General features: G+C 37.0%; 3 protein-coding genes and 1 pseudogene across 5 annotated transcripts in view; 3 read left to right on the forward strand and 1 right to left on the reverse strand.

Moving 5' to 3' along the window:
• LOC125816242 (vesicle-associated protein 1-1-like) overlaps nt 1–14836 on the reverse strand; it is a 150596-nt gene that overhangs the window by 45342 nt on the left and 90418 nt on the right. The window lies entirely within an intron of this gene.
• LOC125816235 (uncharacterized) lies at nt 1485–6484 on the forward strand. The gene is made up of 2 exons (XM_049495813.1): nt 1485–1597; nt 2799–6484. The coding sequence occupies exon 2, from the start codon at nt 2871–2873 to the stop codon at nt 6147–6149; it is 3279 nt and encodes a 1092-aa protein (XP_049351770.1). The 5' UTR covers nt 1485–1597; nt 2799–2870; the 3' UTR covers nt 6150–6484.
• LOC125816578 (uncharacterized) lies at nt 8627–10215 on the forward strand (annotated as a pseudogene).
• LOC125816236 (uncharacterized) overlaps nt 8680–14836 on the forward strand; it is a 44492-nt gene continuing 38335 nt past the window's right edge. The window contains exon 1 of one of the 2 annotated variants that reach the window (XM_049495814.1): nt 8680–8717. The gene's annotated coding sequence lies outside the window, so the exon portion shown is untranslated. The other variant, XM_049495816.1, reaches the window with a different exon arrangement.

The following is a 14836-nucleotide window of genomic DNA, read 5'->3' on the forward strand; positions in this document are numbered from 1 at the left end:
ACTTGTTATGAATCCCAAAAAGTAACACATGAAATGTTTCAAAACTTTATATTGCCCTTTGGCAAAGGAGTTCTAATGAAATGCTAACCTTCCAAAATATTTCTCAAGACTTCCCCAAATGTTTCAATCAAATATGTACTTAGTTATGTTATAGTGTGGCACTTTGGATTCCTTGTCAAAGTTGGTCATGGTCTACATTTGATCAACTCATTGTCTACTAACAACACATATCTTCAGTTTCAATTTGTTTGGTTTATTTTACCTTAACACAAAATTTAAGAAAAAAATATATTTAAATTTCATGATCTTTTTTTTTTCTTTTTTTCATGACAAGGGAAACCCGCAGCCGCTACCCTTTGGGTGCGCACAGGGTAAAACCCCCGCTCCTATGCAATAGCTCGCAAACCACATAGGAGAGGTAACCCGCACTAGGCAAGCTTGATGCGACGAGCTCGACCCAGAAGGCAAACCCCTTGCTTTCGCTGGCAAGGGGTTTCGAACTTGAAACCTCCAACATAGAAGTCCCAAGCTCAAACCACTGGGCCACCCCGAAGGGTTTAAATTTCATGATCTTAAATTAAAGATATGTCAACAACAACTACATACCCAGTGATATCCCACATGTGGGGTCTGGAGAAGGTATACTGTACAAAGACTTTATCACTACCTCATGAAGGTCAAACTGTGTCCAAAAACCCCTCAGCTCAAATGCAATAACTTTTTTGGTTCTTGAAGCTTCGACTGAATCCGGAATGCGCACTCCAGGGCCCATTTAGGGGTGACACTCCCAACAAGATTTTCTTCTAACCCATGGCTCGAACCCGAGACCTCTAGTTAAAGGGTGGAGCCGTCCCATCACTGCACCACAACCCATATTAGTAAGTGCAACAGATCCAAGTATAAAGAAGAAAATATAACTACTAACAAGAGAAACAATGCGACGCCTACAAGAACAACAAAATAATGCAATTAATTGAAACACAGTAAACAACTGACGATGATAGATATAAAAACAAGAACTATAATGATACGACTAATACAACGACAAATACTAATAACCCTAAAACCCTCGAAAAGCAACACAACCCTCCTCTACCTACTAACCTTCTACCCTAGTACGCGTCCTACTCACCCTCCAATTCATGTGGTCAAATCAAAGATATGTGAAATGTACCAAAATGCCCTTTAATCTTATGGTCTAAAACATGGAAAGTTGATACTAAAGAGTTGCTAATAAGGGAAAGACGCCTTTTCGAAACATGCTTAAAAAAGAAAAGTAGGTCAAACAAATTGAATCTCGAGTTCAAGTAGGTCTTTTTAAAGCCCAAAATTTCTTAATGGGCCAAATTGAAAACCCAAAAACTTATGGGCCCCCAATCAAATTTCAATTCAAACAACCCTTTCACTATTGTATCAATGGTAAGGAATAAGAAGAACCCTTGTTGTTCTTTTTGGGAGAATGAAATTTCAGAAGTAGTCAGAGTCTTCCTCTTCCCCAATATCTTGAAATTTTCACTCTCTTTCTCTCTCTATATCTGTGTGTCAACTGAGGTCTTTCTCTCAGACCCTTTTCATATCAAGCGTGTGACTCTAATGGGTAAGCATATTTTCTCATGTTTTTTTTTGTTAGATAAGATATAGTCTGTGTATGTAGTTCTCTTATTTTTATTTTTTTTGCTGATTTGGGGTTTTGGATCACATCTGTGTTTAGTTGTTTGAAGCATTTGGACTGTCAGAGTTGACCTTTTTTTTTTCTTCTCAATTTGGGGTTTTTACGAATTGCAATTCGCGTAATTGAATTTTTAGGGTTTTGAATGTTTGTTGATCTGTTTTCTGGTGTTTGAATTATGGGGGTTACTTTCAAGTTTCTGATATTTTAGCTAAATAGGTGGTGATAATTGCTTCTCTTTGTTAATTTTGGTTAAATTTGAACTGCTTGGGAGTCGCTCACCGTGAGATAACCTGTATTGTTCTTATTCCATCACATTTTAACAAACTTGTAGTGGAGTAGTTTCCTTGACTGATACTTAACATGTTCAGAATCATAGGACTGGTTATTCTCAGTAATCAGGATTTTTACAATATAAAGATAGAAATAGATTTACCTCCAAATTTAAGGGACCATTTGAGTTAAAAACTCCTTTTTTATATATTGTTATAGAAGCTAGCCTCCCGTGCGCCCTGAGCGCGCGGCTGGCATAAATGTGAGTCCACGTCAGCAGACTTCGCGGCAAGTGGTGGTTGAAACTAAACTCCCTTTGTTGTCAGTAGGCGGTTTGGTCGAGCCAATTTTTACTTGATCAAAACTATGTGTTTTCAGTTTTTTTTTTTTTAAAAAAACTGTTTTACTTTTTTTTTTCCTTTTTATTTTTTGAACATCCCCTTTTAATCTGAGAGGGACTTTATGAGTTCTAGTATAAGTTACTGCCTCGTTTGCATATTTCTTGTTACACCTAAAGTGAAATAACATGGCGATTCATATAAGCTTCTCGTTTTATGTGGTTTTGATATGCCACTTCCGCAAAACCTAGCTGCTCCAAAAGTACATACGTTATAACTGAAGGTAAACTGGTAAAGTTTCTTCTTCAGAGCTGTTGCTATGCAACATATTAATAATCAAAATGCATTTTTCTATATCTGCCTTGAGGATTGCATCGTTTCCTTTTTCGACCTTTTAGTACTCTTGCTTTGTTTTGTGAATGTAATGTCATTGTGTTAATACACTGCTTTTATTTCTGATTGAATGCACACTTTTTGTGATATTGATACAATTTTCCTTCTCTTGTATGTGGTTATAGAATTGGGATGAAGAAGGCAAGTTAGAAACGTATGTTTAACCTGGCTGGTTGATTTATTAAGTGCAATCTGTGATGGACTGCAACAAGGATGAGGCCCTAAGGGCCAAAGAGGTTGCGGAGAAGAAAATGTTGAATAATGACTTTGAAGGGGCTAAAAAGGTTGCAGTGAAAGCAGAACAACTTTACCCTCAACTAGAGAACATATCCCAGTTACTTGCCGTCTGTAATGTTCACTGTTCAGCTCAAAACAACAGAGTAGGATCAGAAAGGGACTGGTACGGGATTCTTCAAATTGATAGGTTGTCTGATGAAGCGACTATCAAGAAACAATATCGGAGACTTGCACTCATGCTTCATCCTGACAAGAATAAGTTGCCTGGAGCAGAGGCAGCTTTCAAGCTAATTGTGGAAGCAAATATGGTTCTCTCAGACCAAGTCAAAAGGTCTTTATACGATAATAAGTACAGAGTTATGTCCGGAGCTGGAGTAGCAAAGCCACCGCCTCATATGGTTAATCAAAATTCATTCCTCAGGAAAACCAACATGCAAAATGGTTTCAATGCTCAGTTCAGTAATCTAAATCACCATAAATATACGCAACCAACTTCATCTGCAATGCAGGAAACGTTCTGGACGCAATGTCCCTCTTGCAAAATTAGGTACCAGTATTACAGTACTTATGTGAACAGTACTCTACGCTGCCAGAAATGCTCGAAGTCTTTCACTGCATATAATTTAGGTTTTCAAGGTGCCCCTTGTGGACCCAAATGGAGTAAACCTGGAGGTCAGGATGTGCCCCTTAAATCTAATCTCAACCAGTCGTCAGAGCAGAAAGACCTTCCTAACCAAGGAACTTCGAAAATGACGGCAGGCAGTGCCGGGTTTCCACCCACCCAAATGGGATACCGACCAGGTTGTAGCAGCAGAACAGCAGGGTCTGAACCAGAAAAATGCAGAGGAAAGACTGCTCCAGTGTTTGAGGATGTAAGGACCAAACAAAAAGATGAAAAACATGAAAACCTAAAGAGAGGTATGAGAGAAGGACGTTCAAAGCCAAAGGTGGATCGCAAAAGCAGGAAAAGAGGTCGGAAACAGACAGTTGAGTCTAGTGAGAGCGATGATACTTCAACCAGTGTGGAGACAGAGGATGTGGACATTGATAATGGAAACAATCCACCTGCGGCACAAGGAAATGGAGTTGATGGCTATGGCGCTAGGAGATCTTCAAGGCGTAGGCAGCATATTTCATACAGTGAAGGTGTAAGTGATGATGAGAATGAGATGGCAAGCCCTCTGAAGAAGGCACGGTCTAACCAGTCAGCTGGAGACAGCAAAACTCAGCCGAAAGAAGCTGTTGGTGGTGATGATCAACATCGAGCCAATTTCACTATTCCGCGCAGTAATTCTGTGGAAAGATTAAATCAAAATGGAGCAGGCCTTCCTGAAGGAGATGTGCAAAACAACAATTCCAAGTTTGAGACAGCTAAGGACCAGTCTTCTAGACCGCCCTCAGGTGGCGCAAAAAAAGTTGAACTTATTGTGGATTCTGATTCAGAACCAGATACAGTTCCTGATAGTAATATTCCAGAGATGTATGATTATCCTGATCCTGAATTTAGTGATTTTGACAAGCTTAAAGAACAAAATTGCTTTGCACCTGATCAGGTCTGGGCTTGCTATGATACAGCTGATGGCATGCCAAGATTCTATGCCCACATTAGGAAGGTACACAGTCCTGAATTTAAGGTGATGTTCTGTTGGCTTGAGGCTTCCCCTGAAGATCAAAGAGGCAGAGCTTGGGTCAGCGCAGAGTTGCCTGTTGGCTGTGGGAAATTTAGACTTGGGAGTACTGAATCCACTTCTGATCGACTTACATTTTCTCATCAAGTGCAGTGCGAAATGGTCAAGAGGGGTCTGTACATTGTATATCCTAGGAAAGGGGAAACATGGGCCCTTTTCAAAGATTGGGATATTGGTTGGGGCTCTGATCCAGATAATCATAGGAAGTACAAGTATGAAATTGTGGAGATCCTGTCTGATTATGTTGCGGATGAGGGTGTCCAAGTTGGTTACTTGGATAAAGTGACCAGATTTGTTAGCCTTTTCCAGCGATCAAGGCTGACTGAAGTTGGTACATTCTATGTAAAGCCAAATGAACTTTTCAAGTTCTCTCATCGAATTCCTTCTTTCAAAATGACTGGAACTGAACGAGATGGTGTACCTGTGGGATCCTTTGAACTTGATCCTGCTTCTTTACCCCTCAACCCAGATGATATTTGGTACCCTGAAAAGGTTATGGAACGCAGTAAGGGTGCAAATTCTGAACCTGTAGAAAATGTTTCACCTGCAGTTTCATCTGGAACTAGAGATAAGTCTAGAATGTCTGAGAATGTGACGATATCTCTGAAGTCTGTGGAGTTGAAAAGCAGTCATGCTGCTAATGGAGAATCTGCTAAGGTTCGAAGATCTCCTAGAGGAGTGAACCTATCCGAGGAAAAACAAAGTAAGATGAGCTCTCATTCTGCCAATGACGGTTCTTCCACTTATTTTGATGATATTTGTGTTAAAAGAGACCGTCACTCAAGTCCCAGCATACCATCAAGTCCCAGCATACCAAGTCATGACACTGATGAAGAGTTGCATTCATGCACGAAGAGCTTTGATATCAGCAACTCTTCTGGAAGCTCCAAGAATCCAATAACTTTTCCCGATGATAAAGGTTCTGAAGAAGCTTTTTGTGATTTTAGGAGGGATATATCCCCGGGGAAGTTTCAAGTAGATCAGGTATGGGCTCTTTGTGGTCGAAATAGTATGCCAAGGACTTATGCTCAGATTAAGAAGATTGTTCCTGCCCCATTCAAATTGCATGCAGTCCTACTTGAGGCGTGTGCAGGACCTAAAAATGCTCAGGTTGTTTGTGGAACATTCAAAGTCCAGAGTGAAAAGCGTCAAGTCTATGCTCCTAGTTCATTCTCCCATGTGGTGAAAGCAGTATCTATTAATAGGAACAGATTTGAGATCTATCCAAGAGAAGGCGATATCTGGGCACTCTACAAGAACTGGAAAAAATTAAGTTTGCATCCAGACACGTCTGCGTATGAGATAGTGGAGGTCATTGAGAATTCAAAAGACCGGATAAAAGTTTCATCCATGGTGCGTGTGAATGGTTTCAAGTCAGTCTTTAGGTCTCCAAGAATACAAAGATCGAATCCTGCTATTCTAGAAATACCTAAAGATGAGTTTGGGAGATTTTCTCATCAGATTCCTGCATTTCAGTTGACTGGGGAAAAAGGAGGGGTTTTGAGAGGCTGCTGGGAGCTTGATCCTGCTTCAGCACCATGTTTGCAGTAAAGTGATGCACCAGTTGTAGTGCGATGGGACTCAAGAAATGTGAATTGGTTCTCCTGGATTCAGAGAATCTTGGAAATGAAATCTCCCTCTCTCAGTTGCTCCATTAACACACTGATGGCGTTTTGTTCTCATCAGTTTCTTTCTCGATGATTAGATTACCTGTAGATATGACAGATTCTCTCCAGTCTTCTGCGTTACTTCAGTCAAGGGTCTGTTTTGCTAGAATTCAGGACACGCTACAATTTAGGTATCGTTGGCATTTGGCTTGGACACACTTTTAACTGCTGTATGTTTGTTACAACAGCTATTTATATAAATTAGCCCTTTGCTTCAAAGGCTGGTGAATGAACTGTATCGCCAGATAACATGTTAGGAGGATATTAGACAGGCAACATTCTTGTTATTTAAAAGGCTTCTTGGTTTTTGTTTTCTTAGTTGAAAGTTTCTGGTCTTACAGCTATTCCTTTGATACTTTTTGGGATCATTTAACGTTAGCTTTGAATTGTGGATGACTTGGGTGTTTTTAGAAATATTATCATTAAGGTTTAGCTATTTTTAAAAAGAAGAATATGTTTAGTGGCCTGTTCTAACTTGTTTTAAAATGTAAGCTAACTAGGAAAACTTGTGTCGGATAAATAAATTACAAAAAAATCATTTTGCCAAAAGTGCTAGCAAGTAGGAACACTTGGTGACATTTGAATTTGATTTTTTGTTTGATTTTAGAGAGAACTCTCTTTGAAAAAGTATCATTAAATCTTTAGATTTTATAAATGCATTTATATCAATGAAAACTGATAAATAAACGTGTCTTTAGTTTTTGCTAAATAATTCCAAACACAAGAAAAATGCACAATTTTTTTTTTTTTTTAAAAATAACATTTTAATGCTTGAACTCATGACTTTAAATCTTATTTTTCCAATTCAATGTGTTGAATGAAAGTTATTTCTAGGAATTTTATTTCAATTGATGATTTTTTTCTCTAAATATTTTAATTTTCTATTATTGGTTTTATTTTTTTTTAAATTATTATGATGGATTGAATCCCAAACAAATTTAAATGTGTATTTTAAGTTTTTAAAATAAAAATGAGTATATCATTAAACAGATATCAAATGTATATTTTAAACTAAAATGACTATAGAAGCTATGAGTCTTTTTTGAAAAATAAAATAAAAATAAATAAAATGACTAATCAATTACCATAAATTGACTGACGATTCACCTTCTAATTCTTCGAATAAAACCTACTTTGCTTAAAAATTTAACTCTCTCCGGCTTGAAGGTAACTTTCTTCCCTTGCAATATTCTCTACCCTCTATTATATAGCATTTGTTAATCTCGATACTAATTTTAGGATAAGTTTATTTATATTTGATTAAGATAAAATAGCGAAATAATTTATGCATTGTTATAGTATTAATTTACTCATATTAATCCCCAATAACTTGTTGCATTGCGATGTAGAAACGAGGTATTATAATGAGTAGTTGTTTGATGGTAAACTAGAACCGTAGTACAATGAGATGTTTTGGAAGTGTTGAATTTGAAAGTGTAACCAAATTGTCTCTCTTGCAAATTTTGTGGGAAAAAAGTTGTTTCAACTTTATTTTGAAAGATTGTGACCCATGCTAATTCAAGTTTGAAACTTTTTACTTTGTTGGGGTTTTTTGTTTTGATCCTTTGGCATTTGATGGAATTCTGTGGTTTATTATGGTTGTCTTCTTTGCTAATTTCATGTTTCACAGTAAATTAAAATGTCTAATATTTTCTTGAAATTTTTTGTATTAGGTTTTATCTATACCCATTTTGAAAATTTCTGATTCTTGAAGTTTGAAACTTTTTTTTTTGTTTTGATAGGGAAGAGTTTCCTTTTGACACCCACTTGGTTGGATTATGCTCGGTATGTTGTTGTATAGTTTATGTTCATAATAATATGACGAGGATCACAGACTATTCTACTATAGAATATGGTAAAAAAAAACTTTTTTTTTACGTTTGCATATTTATAAATTTTTGAATCCCCTGGCATAAAAAACATTTCTTTTTGAATCTTCTTGTTTAAATTCCTGGCTCCATTGGGGGGTTACCTTTTCTTTTGTTGACTCACATTTAGTTAGAAAAATTTCTTCCTACAACCAAACTTTTATTGACTTGCTGGTTTTCGATTCGTTACTATAGTTAGGATTTGGTATTGTTCGAAGATCATGAAGCTTGAGAGTTGAGATGTTCTTAAATGAAAATAACATTTTTATTAAGATGCTTGGTTAATTGTCATGCTATAGTGGCCTTCCTTATAGAGTATTATTTTGCACATTATATTCAACCTTGATAAGTATCTCCCTTTAAATTTATTTTATTTTCTTGATCAGGTTTCTTCTATATTTCAAGATTGTTATCCTTCTCAAGGTAAAAAATGGAAGAGTAGTTTGAAGATTGTTACTGGTAGAGTTTCTGTGGTCTTGTGCACTATGTCCTGATGGGAACTGAAGACAAAACAATGTTTTGTTTCTGTCACTGGGGCTGGAAGAATAAGGTGCTTCCAGATGGATCCACTTCGTATGTGGGAGGTATTACCCGTCAGGTTATTGTGAAGACAGGCATAAAGTATAATGATTTTGTGAATGCAGTTTTTGACCGATTATGCATTGATCCTTCGGATAGGATCTTGCATTTTACTGTGAAGTTTGATAGGTCCCAATTGATACAACTGAGGGATCAAGAAGATGTCAATACTCTGTTACAATTTAATGATAGTTTTGCTCATGTTTATGCATCAAGTTTGGCGGAGGAGCCTAATTCTATGCTGCCATCTGGTGGGCCGAAAGAAATTGAATTTATGGTTGTGTCTGATTCAAAACCAGATACAACTCCTGCAGGTGATGATGAGAATGATTTGGCAAGTCCTCTGAAGAAGGCGCGATTCCTGTCAACCGGAGATAGTAAAGCTCTGAAGAAAGCATGGGCTCACCAGTCAGGTGGAGACAGTAAACCTCAGCAGAAAGAAGCTGTTGGTGATGATGCTCAAAAGCAAGCCGGTGTAACTAGGTTGTGCAGTAGTTATGTGGAAACATTAAATCAAGATGGAGTTGGCCTTCCTGAAGGGGAGGTGGAGAACAACAATTCCAAGATTGGGACAGTTAACGAACAGGCTTCTAGACAACCATCAGGTGTATCTGATTCAGAAACAGATACAGATACAACTTCTGATAGTAATCCTCCTGAGGATGATCGTCTTGAACCTGAATTCAGTGATTTTGACAAGCATAGAGCGCGAAATTGCTTTGCAACTGACCAAGAAGATATGCCCTCATAAAGAATGTATCCAGTCCTGAATTTAAGATAAAGCTCAGATGGCTCGAGCCTAATCCAGAATATCCGAGGGAGCACGCTTGGGTCAGGGGACTCTTGCCTGTTGGCTGTGGGAGATTTAAATGTGGGAGTGTTGATTCTGTTGAATGTAATTCTTCGGATCATCGTCTATTTTCTCATCAAGTGCAGTACATAAAGGGCAAGAAAGGTCCATATCTGGTATATCCTAGGAAAGGGGAAATATGGGATATTAGTTGGAGCTCTGATCCAGAGAATCATAGGGAATACAAGTATGAAGTTGCGGAGATTCTTTCTCATTATGAATATGGTGCTGGTGTTGGTTACTTAGATAAAGTGAGCGGGTTTGTTAGCGTTTTCCAGTCAACAACTCCGAATGTAGTTGATACATTTTTTATAAAGCCAAAAGATTATTACAAGTTCTCTCATCGAGTTCCTTCTTTCAAAATGACTGGAACTGAAGGAGAGGGTGTACCGGCAGGATCTTATGAACATGATTTTTATGCTCTTCCCATTGATCTAGATGATGTTTGGTACCCTGGGAAAGTTGAGGAAGACAGCGGCACTGCAGATTCTGAATCCGTAGAAAACGTTGTATCTGCAGTTCCCCCTGTAACTAGAGATGAATCCAGGACACCTGATAATGCCGCGACATCTCTGGAGTCTGGGAATTTGAAAGGCATTCACACTACTGATGGAGAGTCTTCTATGCTCGTTGACTTGGAATTGAAATTATAGTTTGATGGGACTCAAAAATGAATTGGTTCTCCTGGATTTAGAGAAATTTGGAATTGAAGTTTTGCATTGTCATTTGTCAGTTGGCCGTTAACACACTGATGGCCTGTGTCTCATCAGTTACTTGTTTGATAGGGAGGGCAATGTACTAGCACACATGAATCTGGAGTTTTGTTTATTATGATACCCCTCCCCCTTTTGCTATGGTTTTATACACCCAAGACTTGTCACTGATGGTTCTTCTCCTATGGCACCTTACGTTATTTTGGCCAAAGTGAGTCACTTTTGTAGGCTTTAAGAACTTATCTCCAATGGAAATGAACCTCTGAGAAAAAAACAAACTCAGAGAGCTCTTGTTCTGCCAATGACAGTACTTCCACTGATTTTGACCATAGTTGTGTTAATAAAACAGTCACTCAAGTCTAACATACCAATTTATTTCTTATGTCGAGGTAAGGCTGTCTAGTGGAACGGGATATCTCGTCCTGTCCCATTAGCTTAGTGGGATGGGATGGGCCTAAGAGTTTGTCCCCTCTGTTCCAGACCCCTAAGGTACGTACCCGTCCCGCCCCACTAAAAATATTGTCTGTTTGTATGTTTTTGAATTTGTAATGTTATCAATTTAAATTTGTGTTCATTTACTAATTATGTAGTCTTATATAAAATATTTAAATTAATATGAATTTTAAACAAAAAGAAAATCCAACTAAGGTCCCTACCCGTCCAAGTCCCATCCCCTCAGTGAGATAGGACAGGCAGACGGGCCGAGGGGTTTGTCCTGCTAATCTCGCCTCCCTAAAGTCCCGGACCCCCTTATATCGTCCCAACCTGTCCCGCCTTGTTAGACAACCTTATGTCAAGCTAATAGAGAGTTTCATCATGCTCAAACAACATATCAGTGTAATTTAGAGAGATTGTTTTGTGATGGACCCAACTCAATTCAGTGACTATTATTACAAAATTACGGTTACAAATAATTAATGTAGTAATTTGCTGGTCTAAAATAATTTTATGGCTTGAATATTACAAGAAAAATAAATTTAATGCGAAATTAACTCCAGGATTAGATAGCAATAACTTTTCTTACAGTGGAAAAGATGAATTTTTTTGAAGGGCAGTAGTAGTTGAAGTTCAATCATCTATTTAATGAAGATAAAATGATATTGAATAGGATTGTTGAAATTCTTAATCCAAATTATTTGGACAAACATCTTCTTAAAGTAAAATTTACTATTTAACATTGAATCAATGCACAACAGATTATACGTTGAAAATCTGAAGAAAAAGATTTAATTCTTCTCCTATATAAGTAGAAAAACTTCACATAAACAAACAGGGGTTTTAGCTGAATAACCTCTTTTAGTTAAAATTTAAAACTATCTGCAGCTTTAGAGAAAAAAAAAACTTCTACAACTCAAGGTAACATACTTTTCCCTTGCTTTATTCTGCAACTAGTTGAGCTTTATTTTTTGAGTTTAATTTTTTTGATGACCGTGATGTTTGGGTCAGCTTTCGGTTACCTTGACTAATTTTATGAGATATCTATCATCTTCCATTAGTAAAAGGTACCAGGTAACCTTGACTAGTATTTTTGTCTCCTCTGGTATTTAAACCTAAGACTTCATTAATCACTAGGCCACACTCTTGGTTGCAACTAGTTGAGCTTTATTTGTAGAATTATTATTATGTTCCTTGCTTCAAGTTTGAAACTTTTTCCTTTGCTGGGTTTTTTATTTTGATCCTTTTGTATTTGACGAAATTCTGTCGTTTAGTTTGCTAATCTTCTATACTTTTTTTTCTCTTTACCCCTCGTTAGGAAGTCATACTGCTCTTGTTCTCTTGGTTACTCGAACCTACAATCTTGGGATTGGAGGTGGATGGTGCTATTGTATGCTAGTCTTGTTTGCTAATTTCATGTTCCATAGAAAAAGTGGAACATATAATTCATTACTTCTTTTAGCTAACATACATATAATGCTTTTTCTTCGTACAACCAAAAATTGAAATTTATAGCTTGGCTGGTTTTTGATTCCTATATATCCTGTTTTTAGAATTTGTTTGTTTTCCAAGAACATGTATATATTTATATGTACTTAAACGAAAAAAATGCTTCTAATCTGGTAACTCTCTTGTTAGAGTGTTTAACATAGATAAGTAACTCCCTTCAAATTTATTTAAATTCTTGATCAGGTTTTAGTTTCGAGATTGTTACCTTTGAGCCTGTTCATGTGATGGGAGCTGAAAATAAAACACTGTTTTGTTATTGTCATTGGGGCTGGACGGAGAAGGTGCTTCCAGATGGAACAACTTCGTATGTGGGAGGTATTACCCGCCAGGTTACTGTGAAGGCAGGCATAAAGTATAATGATTTTTTGAACACGGTTTTTGACCGATTAGGCATTGTTGATCCTTCAGATAAGATCTTGCAATTTACTGCAAAGTTTTGCAAGTCTAAATTGATAGATCTGAGAGACCAAAAAGATGTCAATGCTCTGTTACAATTTAATGATGGTGCTGCTGATGTTTATGTATCAAGTTTGGTTAAGGAGCCTTATTCTAGACCGGCATCAGGTAGTGGGAAAAATGTTGAACTTCCTGTTGTTTCTGATTCAAAACCAGATACTACTCATGTACGAGATGATGAAAATGATTTGGCAAGCCCTCTGAAGAAGGCGCGGTGCATTCAGTCAGCTGGAGATTCCCTGGAAAGATTAAATCAAAATGGAGCAGATCTTCCTGAAGGGGATGTGCATAACAACAGTTCCAAGATTGGGATATTTAACAAACAGACTTCTAAACCGCCATCAGGTGATGGACAAGTTATTGTTATTTCTGATTCAGAATCAGATACAACTTCTGATATTATTCACCTGGTTAACAAACAGGCTTCTATACCGCCATCATTTGGTACATACAATGTAAATCCAAAAGAACTTTACAAGTTCCCTCATCGAATTCCCTCTTTCAAAATGACTGAAAAGAGTGTACCTGCAGGATCGTTTGAACTTAATCCTTATGCTCTTCCCCTCAATCCGAATGATATTTGGTACCCTGGGAAAGTTAAGGAAGCTGCAAACTCCAGACCTGTAGAAAATGTTTTGTCAGCAGTTCCCCCTGGAACTAGAGATAAGTTGAGGACATCTGAGCATGCTACGACATCTCTGAAGACTGGAAGCTTGAACGGCGTCCATGCTGCTAATCCAGAGTTTCCTATGATCACTGATTTGGATCTGAAATTATGGCCTGGTGAGACTAAAAAATGAATTGATCCTCATCAGTTTCTTGCTTGATAAATTGGACTTCAAATACTGTTGGATAGTCTCTTAGCTTTTGTTAAGACTCCTATTATATAAAGTACTCAATGTAATTTTCCTTTTAACCAAAAAAATAAAGAATAAGATATGTAGCTTGCAAGGAGCTAACTTGTTCAATTTGTCTTATTTTTACATTAGTTTCAATGCATTATCTTTTTTAAGAAATTGATAGTAATTCAAACAGTAAATTAATGCAATTGGGGCGAGTATTACCAAAGAAAATTAATTGAAAAGGATAAAACGGTCATTACTTGATAAATTCACTTTTGCCCTAGAAGATACCAAAGGACAAATGTAACATCAAAAAAGGGGTGTTCAGTTTCAAAGGCATGGTAGAAAAACATCATTTGGTTAATATCTAAGCGTCTGCAGCTTCAAGGTAACCTTTTTCCCCTTTGCTCCTTTCTATTCTCACAAATATATGCAGTAGATGTTATCTCATGTATTCAAGTTAGTCAAAAATACAAAAATACAAAATAGATGAAATAGATAGAATGATTTAAATCCGAGTCCACAGAAATCACTGTGTTTTCTTAAGAAATTTAATTCCCACACTGTACCCGAGGTTGCAGATTAATTCCTCCCAAGATAAAACGGATTAACCTGTTAAAGAAGTAGCGGTACCTCAAACTTCAATAACTTCAGCAAACGCAAGAACAACAACAAGAGCACACACAGACTCAGTCGATCAACAATTTTGTTTATGTAAGAAAATGTATGCAGTGAGGAAAAAATTTCAGTGTTGAAAAACGAAAAAAAAACATCTCTATTTATAGTCATTTACAACAAGGAATGCGTCTGTTCAGACAATTCTGTTCAGACCCATTTTTTCCAGAACGTTGTGTCTTTTAGGAAAAATAACGACTTTTCAGAAGGAACAAGTCCCTTCAGAACGTTATTACCATTGCACATGAATTTCAAATAAATTTCGTTGCGCCAAAGTAATCCTATTATTTAACTAACATTCAAAATTAATTTATAAGAGAAAAGAAATGAATTAACAAGATTGATTAAATAAATTTTGTCCCAAAAATATTATCAATCAATCACATCATTTGCCAAATCCGAGGCCGAGCGAGCGACGACGACGGCGTGATGGGGCACCTTCTTCTTTAACCCTTTAAGAACTAAAATAAGTGTTTTCTAATATAAGGACAACAATTTTCTTTCTTCTACCAATATGGTAAAAATGACTTTTCATTTGCACTTTGCAATGACTTTTCATTTTCCCTCCAAAATTGGTTCTCCCACTTTCATTGGTTCTTCCTCTTTCCATTTTCTTTTTTTATTTTTCATTCACACCTTGCTAA

This window comes from Solanum verrucosum, unplaced genomic scaffold (genome assembly GCF_900185275.1).
Source record: "Solanum verrucosum unplaced genomic scaffold, falcon-dt-bn FXZP01000261.1, whole genome shotgun sequence".
Lineage (NCBI taxonomy): Eukaryota > Viridiplantae > Streptophyta > Magnoliopsida > Solanales > Solanaceae > Solanum > Solanum verrucosum.

Excerpts from the sequence above, each read along its gene's own strand:
- LOC125816235 (XM_049495813.1), top strand. The coding sequence starts at position 2,871 with ATGGACTGCAACAAGGATGAGGCCCTAAGGGCCAAAGAGGTTGCGGAG.